The following is an 18,215-nucleotide window of genomic DNA, read 5'->3' on the forward strand; positions in this document are numbered from 1 at the left end:
GGTTGGAAGTTTGGGATTAGCAGATGCAAACTATTATATATAGGATGGATAAACAACAAGGTCCTACTGTATAGCACAGGGAACTATATTCAATATGGTGATAAACCATAATGGAAAAGAATATGAAAAAGAACATATATATGTATAACCGAATCACTTTGCTGCACAGCAGAAATTAAAACAGCATTGTAAATCGACTATACTTCAATAAAATTTTAAAAAATATATGTTGCTTCCCTAACTCAAAATATCCATGTTACATTGGCTTTTCCAACCTGCCTGCCTATTTTGAAAAAGTTATCTACATGTCTTTCTTCATCCCAGCTAAAATCCCAGATGAGAATTCCTCAGGAAGGATTATATTTTCAGGCGCAGACAAAGGCAGAGAGTACACCAAACTCTTCAAGTAGAGGGGTAATTGTTTTACTGTAAGAATTTCATGTGGCATAGTAAGGGAGAAAAATGATCGTGGAAATCCAGGACCAAGAACTGCAGTAAGCTTCATTCACAAGGAGAGAAATGCCAGGGTTATTCTATACCCAGGGAAGCTTCACCACCTTGGCCACGGGTGGGTTGTTTCACCACCACCGCTACTCAGTTTCTCTCTGCCTATTTGTTTCATTCCGTGTCACCTGCATCTCTTCCCACCCCCACTAGCTTCTGCTATATCACCCCTTCTGTTTACTCATAACTGCATCTTACATAGGACACTTTGTAACTGGAACACTACCACATGGCATCTCTATACATTCTATTATCTTCACCTGCTTTATTATCAACATTTTTTTCACATTCTTATGAGAGGAGACTGACCAGCCATTCTGGCACAAGGTTTCCATTTCCAATTCAATAACCTAGTTCAACCATATGCTACCTGGCTACCTGTCCAGGAAGGGCCATGATAACTCCACCCACACCAATCTGTTTCTCATATCTTAGTTTCCACAAACTGAAATGCCCCTAAAATTTTTCTTGATGCCTCATCCCTTTGCCTGTCCAGTTTTTTCCTGGCCTGAGATTCCTCCTAAGAGCTCTACCAGAGAAAGATGTGGCTCACGTTGCCAGCAAATTGGGAAACTGGAGTTAGTCTTCTTTTATCTCCATAACCCATGGGCAAAAGGAGAGTGCCAGGTGTCAGAGCTAGTCAAGAGAGAATCCCAGCCCAGAGGAGTGGGTATGGACAAGGATAAAGTATGATCACAGAATTCCCAGGACGAGCTTGGGATTATTTTGACCCAAGTCTTTGCATTTCGATACAGGAGATAATAAATAACCAGTTTAAAACCCAACACTATTCATGGCAGCACCATCATAAGAAAACCAAAACGCTGTGCACGGGGATTTGCAAAAATTCCGTCTAGTGCTCCATCATTAATGAGAATCAGTTATCTCCTAGTAGCCTCCTTATGATGGCTACTCTTCACTACCAGCTGGCTTTCTCACTCTCTACCATTGGTTAGAAGTGGAGAGCAAAATACAGGTTTTGGGGAAGAGATAAGGGGGATGGTGAGTTGAAGAATAATCAAAAATCCAGGAGAGATGCAGAACTAGACTCCTTCAGGGAGGTTGCAATAGTTTTTATGTTTGCAACAGATGAGCTCTGTCCTCTTTTCAAAACTTAAGAAGTTGATGTCCTCACAGTTGGTCATACATGACAGTTTTGAATAAAAATACATACTCCGCCCTGAGGAGGTGAAAGAAAGGGAATATAACTGTAATGACTCTGTTTTCTTCTACCATATTCCTAGGAATAACCTCTTTTCAGAGACTCACTGATTTTTCTCTAGACCAAAATGAGCTAAAAGACAGAGTCTATCAATTGCTGACCCAGAGAGTGGATTTTATTTCCTAACTTATAAGGAACACTCACCTTTCCTTTCCTCAACGCTGTCTTAAGGAAAAGTCTGTCTTTGCCCTACCCTCTGCAGGACCACCCCATCCTCACCCATCCCACTCACCCATGTATTCCGCGGACAAAAGCAGGTAACTGTCTCTAAGGGGAAAAGGTGGTTGTTTCTCAGTCACTTTATACCCAACACTACCTTTTCTGGTAAGTAAGTAAATGTTTTCAACAGCACAGGTCTGGTGGTACTTCAGGGTGCAGGACCTCATGCCTTCATAGTATATCCCAATATGATATTTTTTACATTTATAACACATCGTCAAAGGCTCTGCCAGACACAGAAAGAGGTGCTTAAAGGATGCATTTTATGGAGAAGGTTCTCCAGGCCTGGGGGCTTCCCAACAGGAACTTACTATTGACTAGTGGTTCCCAACTTTTCTCGGGACCCTGATCCCTTTGATAATCTTGTGAAAGCTAACTTATACAGACATAAATCAAATATTGTATATAATCTCAAAAGGTTGGAGTTCCTGTAAAATTTATCTATGGTCCCCAAGTAATGAGCCCCTTATCTAGCCTAATGATCTTGTCCAGTAATGGGGAACAGGAAGGAAAAGATGGGGATTTTAGCTTCCTTACTCCACGAAATGGACTAAATTGGTCTGGGAGAAGATCAAACCCCTAGGATTCTATAGTAGGAATGGATAACAGCTCTCTCAAAAGACGGAGGGGAAGGTTTACTCCAAAAATGTCACCAATAACCTTTTTACCAAGGACTTTAGACTAGCTGTGGTCATACCTATCAGATGTTCACGAAATTCACCTGTGAAAAGAAGTTTCCCTGTCATAATCGCACATGCATCGGCCAAAGCCCCAAGAGCCAATTCTGGAAATTTCTCCTCCCCCAGCATCTTCCCATCTCTCAATAAACAACCAGCCCTTCCTCTGTCTCCAGGACTTACCCTTACTCATACAGACCAGAAAGACTACGCACAGCAGAAGCAGAACAAACACCCTGGGACTTTGGTCATGTGCAGTTGCCTGTGGAAGGTACTGGTTGATCTCCCCCAGTGTTCTGTCCATGGGCTATTCAGCTAAATCATATAATCATAAAATTTCAGTGATGAACAGTACCTCAATGTTCTCAGAACCAAGCAAACCACCAACTGGAGTCTCAATGCCCCTAAGGCATCTATTTAAAAATTCTCCTCAATAGTGAATACACACACACACACACACACACACACACACACACACACACATATATACATTCTTTATTCATTATTGTATAGCTAAGCCTTGTGCTCTGCAAGTAAAGTCAAATTTTTTTCCCACATTTTAACCTTTCAGATATTTCAAGACAGGATTTGGACACCTTAGTTCCTTTTAGCTCTCTTCACTAATCTCAGAATAATCTCAGATTTGTCTTTATCTCACTTAGACTGAAGCACCAGGAATTAAGTTCAGGATTCCAGGTATAGTCTGAATGTGGGAGAAACACTGAGTGTCCCTTCTGTGGTATAGGAAAGGGACGTTTCAGCAAAAAGGTGAGATGTGCCTAGTTTGCCTTCAGGTGTTATTAACTAATTCATGGATTTTTTTAAAGTAAATATTTTCTACACACATACCAAATGCCAACATCACAAAAAGAGAAGTCACCAAGTGAACCAGGCCACTAATCTGTGGCCTCACAAAGACTTGAGTCTAGTTAAGGAGACCACAAGTACATCAAGCACAGTTGGCTATGGGGGCCTAAATGAGAGCCATTCAGAGTTGACTGCCTGACCAGGGAAGGCTTTCCTAAGAAGGGATAGTTGAGCCGAACTTTGAAGGCTAGTGATGTGTTAGTTAGAAGAAGTGAATAGGGACAGGCGCCCAAAGGAACAGCAAATGTCAAAATACAGAGATGTCAGGCAACCTGACACACTGGGATGAGAGCTGGTCATGTGGTTCTAGAGACATGGGTGAGCAAGAAACTCAGAGAGATGCACCTTGTTGGAGGTGATGGCATATGGGTAAAGAGAGGGGCTCAAGGGGACAGTGCACTGCACTTGTTGCTGAGATTACTTTGTCCCAAACACATAAAATGGGATCTCTTGCTCACTATTGTGCAATTGCAAGACATCAATGAAAAGAGTCATTTTTCCCAGGGCTGGAAAAGACATTAAAGTACCCACTCCTCTGTACCAATACTGAATTCTAGAAAGGACATCTCCCTTTATCCCGAACTTAAGTTTGGTACACACATGGGTTCAGATCCTGGCTCTGCTGCTTGCCAACATTGTGACTCTGGGTGAGTTACTGACGTTCAGAATAATTTTCATCATAGGATTGGTATTAGTAGTATTTTAAAGTCTGTGAAAAGAGAAAGCTCATATTTGTTAAGGTCCTGGAAACTATCAAGCACTAACTCCCTGTGCAGTGCTTAAAATTTCAGGAGAAGCCTGGGCCCTTTTGCTAGGGTAGGTGTCAGAAACTGAAGTCAAAAGGAGCCACATGCAGGAAAGGGCACCTGACTGAGAGAGGCAATGAGGTGGAGGCTGTAACTGTGGTTTTGGCATCCAAGGGCCAAGAACCTGGCTGTGAGGATGATGTTGGGAGCATCCTGTCAGGTGTTAAGTTGCAGCAAGGCTTACACTTGGCTTTGGGTATTGGAAAAGATGGAAAGATTAATTACATTGTCTTCTAGAATGAACTTGGAAGACATAGTCAGCTTTAGAACAAACTGTTTAATTTGCTTTGGGTGGGTTAGCAGCTGGGAACTAGCTGAGCTCTGATTCACTGAGACTGGGTGAGAACTGGGTCCCATTCTCATAGCTCAAGCGTGAGGTCATCCATGAACTGATGATGCTCAGTTTTATATCTCTACCTCAGACCTCTACTTTGAGTTCCAGATTCACATCCACAAATACACATTCTACTTTAGAAGGCTCACACATACCATGAGACATTGTTTACAAGAGAAAATCTGATGGATGAGATACTGTGGTAGGATGAGAAGTAGATCAGAGAACCTCTTGCTTGGGTGGAGTTGCAAAATTCTACAATCCTAACTGAAAATAATCCCGTAGAAAAGAGATTCAGAACTCAGTGGGCCTTCCAGAAAATATCTGCCAAGGGGCACCTTGAGGGAAGAAGAATAGAAACTGGGCAAACCCTCTGTGGTTTAACCTAGAATTTTTTCTTCCTTTGCTATGATTCTAGACTCACTCGCGTTAAAGAGAGAGAAGAGAAAACAGGTGACAAATAAAGGCTCAGAAGTTTGCCTTCTTGATAAGCCTTTGGAAAGTCCTGAAAAATGCTATCTAGTTTCCAACATCTTCTCCTGAAAGATGGAAGAATAGAAAATGAGATTCAAAGACTTCACAATCTTGATTGCCATTCTAGAATCAATTCTTTTCAAAGGAACAAATTCCCTCACGTTTAAGGCCTCTCTTCTTAGGCAGAGATGGGCTCCACACTCTGGTCATAGAAAAGGAACACTATAAATTTTGTGGCATTTGAGCTAAGACTTTATTTAACCCAATCTTTATCTGATATCTAAAAATGTCATACTTGAGATATTTTGATGAACATATTGTTCCTACAACTAAAGAACATGTCGTTAAAATGAATTCATGAGAGAAGATTCCTATTGCCCCTAGCCAAAGTACCATAAGCTCACTGATGGGTTTCAGAGACTGACAGTGCCAGAACTGGTCATAATTTTCCAGTGGTTTACCCATGGTGAACCTTACCTGAGTTAACTTTTGTAGCGACAGATACCTAAAGCATGGGCAAAACTGGCCAGATTCACAATATAAATTTCCTAAAGATCAAGCCATGTGATAATTCTAGAGATGATTTCACAGCCCTACAAAGTAAACAGTCCCTGGCCTTGGAGAACAGATTTCTAGCAAAGTAAAAGAGTTCTGGGCTGAGAATCAGAAATTCTAGGTGGAAGGCCCAGCTTGGTCATAGATTATACACCTTTTCATCTCTTTCACTCTTCGTTTTCTCATCCATGAAGTGTGGAGCTAGGTGAGCTTTTTTTTGACTTATTCGTTGCTCTGCTCTTACACATGAAACTGTGCCTGGTCCATAAAAGCTCTCAATAAATATTAGTTGAATGTATGAATAAATCTCCAAGAGGCATTCAATCAAGATGGTTAAAAGTATGGCTTCTGGAACTAGAAAGTCTTGCTCTGAGTACTGGCGCTCTAAGTCACTAGATATGGGATCTTGGGTAAGACACTGGACCTCACCAAGCCTCAGTTTCCTCCTCTGTGAAATTGGAATAAGAATGATAATATCATAACTGCATTAATAATAATTACTATGATGAACAGTATATAAAAAACAAAGTTAACTTCACGTAAGCGCCAACATTTATTAATTACCATTCTCTGCTATGGGGTGGAGAGAGCATGAACTTGAGCTCCCAGAGGAAACCTTGTGTGATTGGTTCCCCTTAGGCATGGATAATCCCTGCCCTATGATGAAGAGGAAGGTTTCTTCTTGTGGCCTAAAGACCTGTGCTTGCAGACCCCGTCTTCTTTTCTTCCTGTATAACAGACTTCTCTGTCAGGATGGACAAACACTTCTTGTTGCTCTCATCCGTCTTCTGCTGCACTGCGGGTGAGTCACAGACTTGAGGAGCGGGCTCCAGAGACAGGATCTAGGAAGCCCCATGGAACTCCATATGTGTAGCTGGTGTCCATGCGGGGCTGAGTCTTGACCACGTTTATATGGGAGGGGAAGCCAGCCTTCAGAATGCTCCCTGGGCCTCCATGCCAACTTGTCTGCCCTTTTCAACATTCTGCCATTCCCCACCAAGGGCTCAAGCCACTGTGGCTGCCCCATCATAGTGCTCCTCACTCTGTCCCTACCATTCCCCATAATCAAAACTCCTAGTGAGATTTTCCTCAGTACATCCTTTCCATTTATAAATCTGTATCCCATCTGCTGAGCCTACAATGAATAATTTTGTAGCTGGTTTTAGTGCTATCAAGGGCTTTTGATGCCCTTATCAGGGATTTTTATATTACAACAAGTGATTGCAGGAAAGAAAATACTGGATGACTGGAATCAGACAGATTAAAAAATGTTTCAGACACTGTCTTAAATTCTCTGTACCTCTGGTTGCTCACCTGAGAAATGGGTAAATCCCTACATACAAGGCTTTTGTGAGGATTAAATCAGATACAAAGTAAGAGAACATGGCCCATATGAGATGCTCGATAAATGTTACTTTCTCACTGCTCGATAAATGTTACTTTCTCACGTAGGTGCACCCAGGAGAGGTGTTTTTTTTTTTTTTTTTTATTTAATTTTCTCACTGCTCGATAAATGTTACTTTCTCACGTAGGTGCACCCAGGAGAGGTGTTTTTTTTTTTTTTTTTTTAATTAAATCTGTATTTTGACCAGCTCACCCCACAGTACCACAAAAAGTGGCACTGACTATGATATAATTCATGAGGCCTTCACATAGATTCAGTTCCAAGTTAAAAACAAGAGTATATCAGCTAACAATCTCAGAAATCCCATCGTAGTAATGCTAGCACAGGTAAAAGTTTAAAGCTCTCAGCCTCATTATCACACTCTTGTCTATCTACAGTGCTGCCAGGTAAGCCAGGCCAGCATTAACAGAACCATTTTTAAGCCAGAAAGCCATTTAGCCAGAGGCTAAATCTTTGCTCAAAGTCACCAGGTTAAAAGGGCTGAAGTCAGGACCAGAAACCTTTAACTCTCACAGAGGCATTTCTCCGGGATGTGGAGTTGGTGAGAGATCCAGCTGCTTACTCCCAGATCCCAGCCACCAGCTGTTCACCCACCCCTGCACCACACCCCGCACCCCAGGCCTGGATAGGTCTAGCTTCTTCTAAGTCCCTGCCTCCCCTGGCCTCACACCAGCTCTGTGCTCTCCAGCAGTGACACCCCTGAGATGCATAACATGCCACCTTCGCACACAGAGAGATCGCTGTAGAAGGGGCTTCAGTGTCTGTGTTGCTGAGAAGCACGAGACATGCATGATCTTAAAGATCTTCCAGGGTAAGTTAGAGGAGGTGCTGTGAGATTCCTAGAAAATTCTTAGGAGAGTACCTCACCAATTCCTATCTCAGACTAAGGCCAACTCAAGAGAGGAACCAAAGTGCCGTATACCCCTGGGTATGGGTCCCTGTGCATGCAGACAGAAGAGGACCTGGGGAAATGAGACAGGAGGAAGAAGCATCTGTACAAAGAGCTGAGGGTTGCCAGGGAACTTAGGCAAATAACCCCTGCAGGGGACCTGTGATTTCTTCATCTCCCTGCCTGAGTCCCCTTGGGAAGTACGAGATGGGAAGCCAACCCCAAACCTACCTCGGATGCCTAAATAAATTTTTACTGACAGGACTAGTGCCAGGTTTGACTTGTCTTTAAAGAACTTAGATCACTGGCTTATTTTCTATGATTTCTTCTTATTACAGATAACATCCTCCAGTTATCATATATGGTGTGTCAGAGATTCTGCAGAGAATTGACATACGATCTCAATGATCAAACTTATGTTCATACATGCTGCAACTACAATTATTGTGACTTCAAAAATCTAAAACACTTTTTCTCCTAAGTTGTCCCTTTAAAATGTTATTGATGTTTCTCTGCTTCACAGTCTGCCCGCCCTTGCTTTTCTACCCTGTCTGTCCTGGAAGGATCCCAGCTCTCTCTGTAATTCAGTGTTATCCTTCCTGTTGCCTCAAGCTTGGCTCCTACCTCAGTCGGAGGATAATGATTCTGAACAACAGAGTTCTCCCATTACAGGGTCTGGCATTTCTGTACTTCAAGAGGCCTCCCCCAAGAGGCCCAGGAGAAAACTTTAAAACAAGACCATTCTAGATCCTTGTGATTATCTTAGATAGTGGAGGTGGACTAGAAATTCTTATTATGGCTATAATTAAGCAGAAATAGCAACAGAACAGATGGTGGACACTCAAGATTTTCCTCTATTGGCAAAAAGTTATTTTCCCCCGTGGACAGTGTCCATCTCAAACTCAGTCATGATTTTCTTAGCATTTACACGGTGTCTCCATATACAATGTAAGAAACAGCAAATAAAGAATTTCCTGCCTTTGTGACATTCACAGTTCACACATAGCCACTTCTAGGCCTGTCAAGATGTACATTCAAGATATATTACAACTCTCATTTCTTCCTATTCCTCTTCTAGTCTTCTCAATTCCTTTCCTCTTTTGCCACACACCTCTACTCTGACCTCCCCGGCAATGAACACAATGACTATACAAATTCTCCCTCTTCTGAATACCCAAGTCACTTTATGGGTACTTTTTTTTTTTTTGACACTCTCTCACAAAAATGAATCATTTCTCTGTCTAATTTGCCCTAGTATGCTATAAATCACAGCTAGAACATGTGCCTTGTCTTATTCATCTCTATTGCCTTTAGCTGGCCAATTAAACTTTATTGTGTTTAATTGAACAGCCAGTAAAGTTGATGGAATTTTTCTTGTCCATCTGTTTAGCGTGACTTTTCTGGTTTTTTACCTATTTTGTTGAGTGTACCAGGAATGGTAACCTCTACTCCCTACCAGACATAGAATGTTCACTCCAGTGCCAACATACCATGTGTTTTTCTCAAAGAGATTACGAAAAGGACATTTCTTATTATGGGACCCTCCACTATTCAAATATATTAACTAAAAAAAAATTTTTTTGATGGGATTCTTCTAAAACTCAATAGCTAATCTTACTTCAAAATCAATACTTTATTATATCAAGTATGAAATAGGCCTGGAAGTTTAGAAAGGGTAATCTGGCCCAACCCTTGGAAATATCTGAAAGCACATGTCTTCCTAGTTTTAATGATGTCAGGATTGATCACATAAATTTGCTTGTTCTCAGACTTACCTATACCATCTAAAGTTCCCCTTCAATCTTTCATCTAACAGATTTTAGCCCTATTGATTATCGTTAACAAGATCTGTTATTCATTATGAGTTGAATAATAATCTTCTTAATTGAAGTATAATTCATATATAATAAAATGCACATATTTTAAATATACAGTTTGATGTGATTTGAAAAATGTATAAACCTATATAACCACCATCTCATTTAAAACATAGAATATTTTTATCACCTTAGTAAGTTTCTTCAGGTAACAATCCACTCCCAAAAGTATTATTCTAACTTCTATCACCATAGAACTAATTTTACCTGTTCTTTTTTTTTTTTGGCTGTGTTGGGTCTTCATTGCTGCACGCTGGCTTTTCTCTAGTTGCAGCGAGCGGGGGCTACTCTTCGTTGTGGTGCGTGGGCTTCTCATTGTGGTGGCTTCTCTTGTTGCAGAGCATGGGCTCTAGGAGCACGGCTTCAGTAATTTTGGCTCACAGACTCTAGAGCGCAGGCTCAGTAGTTGTGGCGCACAAGCTTAGTTGCCCCACGGCATGTGGGATCTTCCCGGACCAGGGTTAGATGCCATGTCCCCTGCATTGGCAGGCGGATTCTTAACCACTGTGCCACCAGGGAAGTCCCAGCCTGTTCTTGAAATTATTATAAAAGAAATTATACAGAAAGTACTATCTTGAGTCTGGTTTCTATCGCTCACCATAATATTTTTAAGATTCATGCGTGTTTTCACTTATATCAAAAGTTTATTCTTTTTTTCCCCATTGTATACATACACTACAATTTATTAAATCAATTCTCTTATTGATGGACATTGAGTTGTTTCCAGCTTTGGGCTATTGTGAATAAAGCTGCTATGAACATTTTCATATAAGAATTTTGATGGACATACACACTCATTTCTCTTTGGTAGGTAATTAAAAGTAACATGTATGAGTCATAGGGTAGGCATATGCATAACTTTAAAAGAAATTGCCAAATAGTTTACCAAAGTGGTGGTACCAATATATAGTCCTACCAGTACTGTATGAGAATTCCAGTTACTCTACATAATTCCCATCACCAATTATTATCAGTGATTTATTGTTTTGTTTTTGTTTTTTTACATTTTGGCTGCACCTCGCAGCATGTGGGATCTTAGTTCCCTGACCAGGGATCGAACCCTCACCCACTGCAGTGGAAGCTCAGAGTCCTAACTGCTGGACCACCAGGGAAGTCCTATCAGTCATTTAAATTTTAACTACTCATCGTAAAAGTTATCTTACACTTTACTGATAACTAATGGAATTCAGCCATTTTTTATGCTCCAGGTTAGATAATAATTCATCCATGTTTCCTTCTAATACTTTCATGGATTTAAATTAACATTTTGATTCTCCATTTGGAATTTACCCTTGTAAGAAACTGATCCAGTTTAATCTATTTCCAAATGACTAGCCAATTAGTCCAACAACATTTATCTTTTATTTATTTTTTAATATATCTTTACTGGAGTAAAATTGCTTTACAATGTTGTGTTAGTTTCTGCTGTACAACATGAATCAGCTATATGCATACATATATCCCCATATCCTCTCTCTCTTGAGCCTCCCTCCCCCGCCCCCAGGTCATCACAAAGCACCAAGCTGATCTCCCTGTGCTATGCAGCAGCTTCCCACTAGCTATCTATTTTACATTTGGTAGTGTATATATGTCAATGCTACTCTCTCACTACATCCCAGCCTCCCCTTCCCCCACTGTGTCCTCAAGTCCATTCTCTACATCTACATCTTTATTCCTGCTCTACCACTAGGTTCATCAGTACAATTTTCCTAGATTTTATACATACATACATACATACATATATATATATATATATATGCGTTAGCATACGGTATTTGATTTTCTCTTTCTGACTTACTTCACTCTGTATCACTGACTCTAGGTCCATCCACCTTACTACAAATAACTCAATTTCATTCCTTTTTATGGCTGAGTAATATTCCATTCTATATATGTGCCACATCTTCTTTATCCACTCGTCTGTCAATGGACATTTAGGTTGTTTCCATATCCTGGCTATTGTAAATAGTGCTGCAATGAACATTGTGGTACATGTATCTTTTTGAATTATGGTTATCTCAGGGTACCAGAAACATTTATTTTAAAGTTTACATTTTTCTCAACTAGTTTGAGATGCCTCTTTCATAATATGCTGAATTTCCATTAGCACTTAAAACTAATTCTGGGTTCTCTACTTAGTTAAATTTTTCTACACATTACCTCTACCTCACAACGTACACAAAAAACAAATTCAAACTGGATTGTATGTTTAAAGTGAAAAGTGAAACAATAAAACTTCTAGAAGAAAGCACAGCATGTAGTTGTAACTTTGGAATAGGCAAAAGGTTACTTAAACATCACCTGAACAGCAAAACCATTTTTAAACATTGATAAGTTAGACTTCATTGAAATTAACAATGGCGGTTCATCAAAATGTATCGGTAAGAGAGTGAAAAGACAAGTTAGTGACTTGGAGAAGATATTTGCAATAGTGATATCCTATATAGAACTTGTATACAGAACATAAAAATCTTACAGCTTTCCTAGACAAACAAAAGCTGATGGAATTCATCACCACTAGACCTGCCTTGCAAGAAATGCAGAAAGGAGTTATACAAGGTGAAATAAAAAGCTGTTAATTAATGACATGAAGACATCTGAAAATATATAACACACTGGTACAGGTAAATATACAGTCAAACTTAGAAAACTCTAATAGCATGGTTTGTTAACCACTTAACTATACTACAAAGGTCAAAGGAAAAAGCATTAAATATAATTTAGCTACTATAATTTGTTAATAAATACACAATATAAAAAGAGGTAAATAATGACCTGAAAATATAAAAAAGATGAAGTAAAAGAGTGAAGTTTTGTAGACAATCAAAATTAACTTGCTATCAGATTGAACTAGATTGTTTTACCTATGAGATGTCTTATATAAGACTCATGGTGGAGGGGAAATTGGAAAAAAATAGTCAAAAGGTACAAACTTCCAGTTATAAGAAAGTTGTTAAGAGCTCTCATCACAAGGAGACTTTTTTTCTTTTTATTGTACCTCTATGAGATAAAGGATGTTAACTAAATCTATTATGATGATCATTTCACAATATATGTAAACCAAACCATCATGATGTACACCTTAAACTTATATAGTGATGTATGTTAATTATTTCTCAATAAAACTGGCGGGGGGGAACTCATGGTAACCACAAAACAAAACCCTTGAGTGGAGGCACAAAAGATAAAGAAAGGGAAAACAGCAAACCACCATGGAAAACACCAATTTACAAAAGTAGGCAGAAACAACAGGAAAAAGAAGCAATATAAATACAAAAAACCCAGAAAACAATTAATAAGATGGCATTAGTAAATCCTTACATGTCAATAATAACTCTAAATATAAATGGATTGAATTCACCAATCAAAAGGCACAGAGTGGCTGGAAGGATAAAACAACAAGACCAAACCATGTGCTGCCTACAAGAGACTGACTTCAGTTTTAACACATTATTGACTGGGAGATTTTTGCAGAAACTAATGCTTGTGGCTATAATATGTCTCCAGTCAAAAATGTGTTAAGGACACATATAGGCTCAAAGTGAAGAGATGAAAAAAGGTAATCTGTGCAAGAGGAAACCAAAAGAAAGCTGGGGTAGTTATACTTATATCACGAAAATTAGGCTTTAAGCCAAAAAACAGTAACAAGAGACAAAGAAGGTCAATATATATTGATAAAGGGGCCAATTCACCAAGAAGATATGACGATGATAAATATATACAAACCCAACTTCATGAAGTACATAAATGTATTAAGACAATACTAGCAGAGTAAAAGAGAAATAGACTATGATACAATAGTAGTAGGGAACTTCAGTACCCTAATTTCAGCAATAGATAGATCATACAGATAGATGATCCAGATAGATCATCTGGACACAAAACAAGTCTTAGGAAATTTTTAAAGATTGAAATGATACCAAGTATTTTTTTCTGACCACAATGGTATGAACCTAGAAATCAGTAAAAGAGGAAACTGGAAAATCTACAAACATGTGGAAATTAAACAACACACTCCAGAACAAGCAATGACTCAAAAAAGAAATCAAATGAGAAATCAAATAGTATCTTGAAGGAAATAAAAATGGAATCACAACATACTAAAATTTATGGGGTACTGCAAAAGAAATTCTAAGAGGCAAATTTATAGTGATAAATGCATATATTAAGAAAATAGAAAGATCTCAAATAAACAACCTAACTTTACACTTCAAGGAACTAGAAAAAGAAGGACTAACTAAGCCCAAAGTTAGCAGAAGCAAAGAAATCACAAAAATTGGAGTGAAAATAAATGCAATAGAGACGAAAAATTTTTTTAAATAAACAAAACTAAGATCTGGTTTTTTTTTGAAAAGATAAACAAAATTGACAAACCATTAGCTGGACTAAGGAAAAAAAAAGAGATTCAAATAATAAAATCAGAAATGAAAGAGGAGACACTACAAATGATAACACAGAAATAATAAGGATCATATGAGACTACTAAGAACAATTGCAGGCCAATCAGTTGGTTAACCTAGAAGAAATGGATCTATTCCTAGAAACGTAAAACCTATGAAGACTGAATCAGGAAGAAATAGATAATCTGAACAGACCAAAAATAAGTAAGGAGACTGATTCAGCCATCAAAAACCTCCCAACACAGAAAACTGAAGGACCAGATGGCTTCACTGGCAAATTCTACCATACATTTAAAGAAGAATTAATGCCAATCCTTCTCAAAGGCCTCCCAAAAATTAAGGAGGAAGGAACATTTCCAAATTCATTTTACAAGACCAGCACTACCCTGATACCAAAGCCAGATAAGGACACTACAAGGAAGGAAAACTATAGACCAATGTCTCTGATAAATATAGAGGCAGAAATTCTCAACAGAATATTAGCAAACTGAACTCAACAACATATTGAAAGGATTATACATTGTGACCAAATAGGATTTATCTCTGGGATGCAAGTATGGTTCAACCAATGCACATCAATAAATGTGATACACCACATTAATAGAATGAAAGGTAAAAATTATATGATCATCTCAATAGATGCAGAAAAAGCATTTGACAAAATATAACATCCTTTCATGATAAAAATCCTCAAAAATTGGTTATAGTAGGAACATACCTCAACATAACAAAGGCAATATATGAAAAACCCACAGCTAACATTATATATATAGTACAAAATTGAGAGCTTTTCCTCTAAAATCAAGAATGAGACAAGGGTGCTCTCTCTAACCACTGTTATTTGACATATACTGGAAGGCCTAGTCAGAGCAATTAGGCAAGAAAAAGAAATAAAAGGTATTTAAATTGAAAAGGAAGAAGTAAAATTGTCATATTTGCAGATGATATGGCCTTCGATATAGAAAACCCTAAAGACTTAACCAAAAAACTGTTACAACTAATCAACAAATTCAGTAGAGCTGCAGGATATAAACTCAATGCACAGAAATCAGTTGTGTTTATACACTAACAACAAAACATCTGAAAAAGAAATAAAAATACCTCATTCACAATAGCGTAAAAAACAATATACCTTTTAACTAAGGAAGTGAAAAATCTGTATGATGAAAAGTACGAGACACTGATGAAAGAGACATAAGACACAAGCAAATGAAAAGATATCCCATGTTCATGAATTGGAAGAATTCATATTGTTAAAATGTCCATACTACCCAAAGCCATCTATAGATTCAACACAATACCTATCAAAATTCCAATGGTGTGGCATTTTTTTACAGAAATAGAAAAACAATTCTAAAATTTGTATGGAACCACAAAAGACACTGAGTAACCAAAGCAATCATGAGAAGGAAGAACAAAGTTGGAGGCATAATAATTCCTGATATCAAGCTATACTACACAGCTATAGTAATTACAACAGTACAGTAATGGCATAAAAATAGACACACAGATCAATGAAATAGAATAGAGAGCCCAGAAATAAACCCCTACATTTACAGTCAGCTGATCTTTGACAAGGGAGCCAAGAACACTCAATGGGGAAAGAATAGTCTCTTCAACCATCAAACTTCTAGAAGAAAACATAGGAAAGAAACTTCTGGACACTGGTTTTGGCAAAAGTTTTTAGACATGACACCAAAATCACAAGCAACAAAAGTAATATATATATATATATGCACTCTCATGTTACTGCAGCATTAGTTATAATAGCCAAGATATGGAGATAACCTAAGTCTCCATCAACATCAAAATATGAATGAATAAAGAAGATGTGGTGTACATATATATATACAATGGTATATTATTCAGCTATGAGAAAGAAGGAAATTCTGCCATTTGCAGTAACAAGAATGAAACTTGAGGGCATTATGCTAAATGAAATAAATCAGACAGAGGAAGACAAATACTGTATGATCTCCCATGTATTTGGAACCTAAAAAAACCAAGCTAGTAAGAACAGAGTAGAATGGTGGTTACCAGGGGCTTCAGGGTGGGGAAATAGGGGAAATGTTGTTTAAGGATACAAACTTGCAACCAGTAGATAAATATGTCCCCGAGAGATAATGCACAAAATAGTGATTACAGACAATAATACACAATTATAAACTTCAGTGTTGCTAAGAGACTAGGTCTTAATTATTCCCACCACAAAAAATAAATGATAATTATGTGATGTGACAGAGGCATTAGCTAATGCTACAGTCGTAATTATACTGCAATATATAAATGTATCAAATCAACACGTTGTATACCTTTAACTTACACATTGTTATATATCAACTATATCTCATAAAAATTAAAAATCAATTTGATAATGACAAACTACACAACAAAAAAATGGGCAAAAGGCCTGAACAGGTTCTTCACAAAAAAGAATTCCCAAAAGGTCAATAAGTATCTGAAAAATGTTGCTGATGAGACTGTACAATCAGTTTGAAATAATATGCTAAGTATGTTCTCAATCTCATTATAGGTGCACCCTATGACTTAGTGGTTTTACCCTAGGTAGCAAAATGAGTGAATAGGTCCAAAAAAAGATGTTTATAAGAATGCTCGGAGGAGTAAACAGAGGCCAAGAGAGATGACAGAATTAGCATAAATTGCACAATCTTAAATCACTATAACAGCTCTAATCCCTCTGGTCCTAAAGACTTGTCTTTTCCCCCCCTTATCACTCAGGGCAATTGGACAAGCTGTTTGGGCTTCCAAATTCCTTAGAAAACACTTCTTTCTTTAATAGAAATTAGCTCACTGGAGGGCCAGTGTGTATTTTGGGAGGTCACATTTCCAATTGAATTCCCCTATGAAAGGCCCAGCTGTGATTAAAATGTGCTACATTTTAATCTTTAAAAAATGTAGAGAATTACTTTATAGTTTCATAGTCTGCTACTTTTCCAGAAAGCATTTCATTTAAAATCCCAACCTTCTTCTTGAACCTTTTAACTGTTCCCAGCCATATTAGTCCTGGATCAGATTAGAAGATTGCTTTAATCATTGTTTTTCATGCCCTTAGAGCAGCTGATAGAGTTATTTTGCTTCCTTTGAACAAACAACACACAGTCAATTTTTTATTAATGTCTGTTTTCTAATAGAAGAGTTGCCAAAAAATGTTCATTGATGCTTTACTTGTGATAGCTAAAAACTAGAAACAATACAACTGCTCATCAACAGTAGAAAAGACAGTGTGGTATATTTGTACAACAGAACACTACATCACAGTATAAGGACTGAACTACTGCTACCTGCAGCAACATGGATAACTCTCAAAGACACGATGATGAGCAAAAGGAGCCAGGCATAAAAGGGTACAGTTCATTTCATTTACACAATTTCATTTACCTGAACTTTAAAAACAAGTAAGACAGACATATGATGATAGAATTCAGAACTGTTAGTTATATTTGAGGGTTATAACATAGGAAGAAACAGAGGGAGCATTACTTCAATTAAAAAAATTTTAACTGCCATTTAAACCATCATGGAAATATTTTCAAGAAGTTCTCTTCATCTATTCACGTATTAATATTGTTTTAATTATAGAGGCTTTGTAGTTGAGTTCAATAGTTGAAAAAGCTAGCCCTCCTTCATTGCTCTTCTTTAGCATTTTGCTGGCATTTCTTGTTTATTCTTCCCATTGATCTTTATACTCAACATGTCTAACTCCAGGGCAAAAAGTGATGGTATGCTTTTACTGGTATTTTTTCAAGCCAACTATTGTATCTTTCAGGAGGTTTTAATAGCTTTCTTTACATGGATTTTTTCTGTTGTATATGAGATTCCATTTTATACTCTAAGTTGTTACTGTAATGCAAAGGCTATTGATAACTGAATGTTAATTTCATGTCCTAGTACTTTAATAAATTATCATTATATCTCAGTTTTTCTATTGATTCTTTTGGTTTCATAAGATTTTTTATACACTCTTT

The 18,215-nt window shown here is 37.9% G+C and overlaps 2 protein-coding genes across 2 annotated transcripts; one reads left to right on the plus strand and one right to left on the minus strand.

The window, feature by feature from the left end:
- Positions 1–1,547: 1,547 nt before the first annotated feature.
- Positions 1,548–2,160, minus strand: PATE2 (prostate and testis expressed 2). The gene is made up of 2 exons (XM_007463610.1): positions 2,043–2,160; positions 1,548–1,684 (listed from the first exon to the last, which is right to left on the minus strand). Exons 1-2 carry the CDS (start codon positions 2,158–2,160, stop codon positions 1,548–1,550), a joined length of 255 nt encoding a protein of 84 aa, XP_007463672.1.
- A 4,251-nt stretch (positions 2,161–6,411) lies between these two features.
- On the plus strand, positions 6,412–8,433 carry LOC103083148 (prostate and testis expressed protein 3). Its single transcript, XM_007463641.1, has 3 exons — positions 6,412–6,460; positions 7,752–7,874; positions 8,291–8,433. The coding sequence occupies exons 1-3, from the start codon at positions 6,412–6,414 to the stop codon at positions 8,431–8,433; spliced, it is 315 nt and encodes a 104-aa protein (XP_007463703.1).
- Positions 8,434–18,215: the final 9,782 nt, after the last annotated feature.

Source organism: Lipotes vexillifer, unplaced genomic scaffold (assembly GCF_000442215.2).
Source record: "Lipotes vexillifer unplaced genomic scaffold, Lipotes_vexillifer_v1.1 scaffold442, whole genome shotgun sequence".
NCBI lineage: Eukaryota > Metazoa > Chordata > Mammalia > Artiodactyla > Lipotidae > Lipotes > Lipotes vexillifer.

Coding starts and splice junctions, on each gene's coding strand:
- PATE2 (XM_007463610.1), bottom strand. CDS start 2,160: ATGTGTTATAAATGTAAAAAATATCATATTGGGATATACTATGAAGGC. Junction 1,685..2,042: donor TTACTTACTTACCAGAAAAG/GTAGTGTTGGGT, acceptor TCACCTCCTCAG/GGCGGAGTATGTATTTTTAT.
- LOC103083148 (XM_007463641.1), top strand. CDS start 6,412: ATGGACAAACACTTCTTGTTGCTCTCATCCGTCTTCTGCTGCACTGCG. Junction 6,461..7,751: donor CGTCTTCTGCTGCACTGCGG/GTGAGTCACAGA, acceptor TGTGCTCTCCAG/CAGTGACACCCCTGAGATGC. Junction 7,875..8,290: donor GATCTTAAAGATCTTCCAGG/GTAAGTTAGAGG, acceptor TTCTTATTACAG/ATAACATCCTCCAGTTATCA.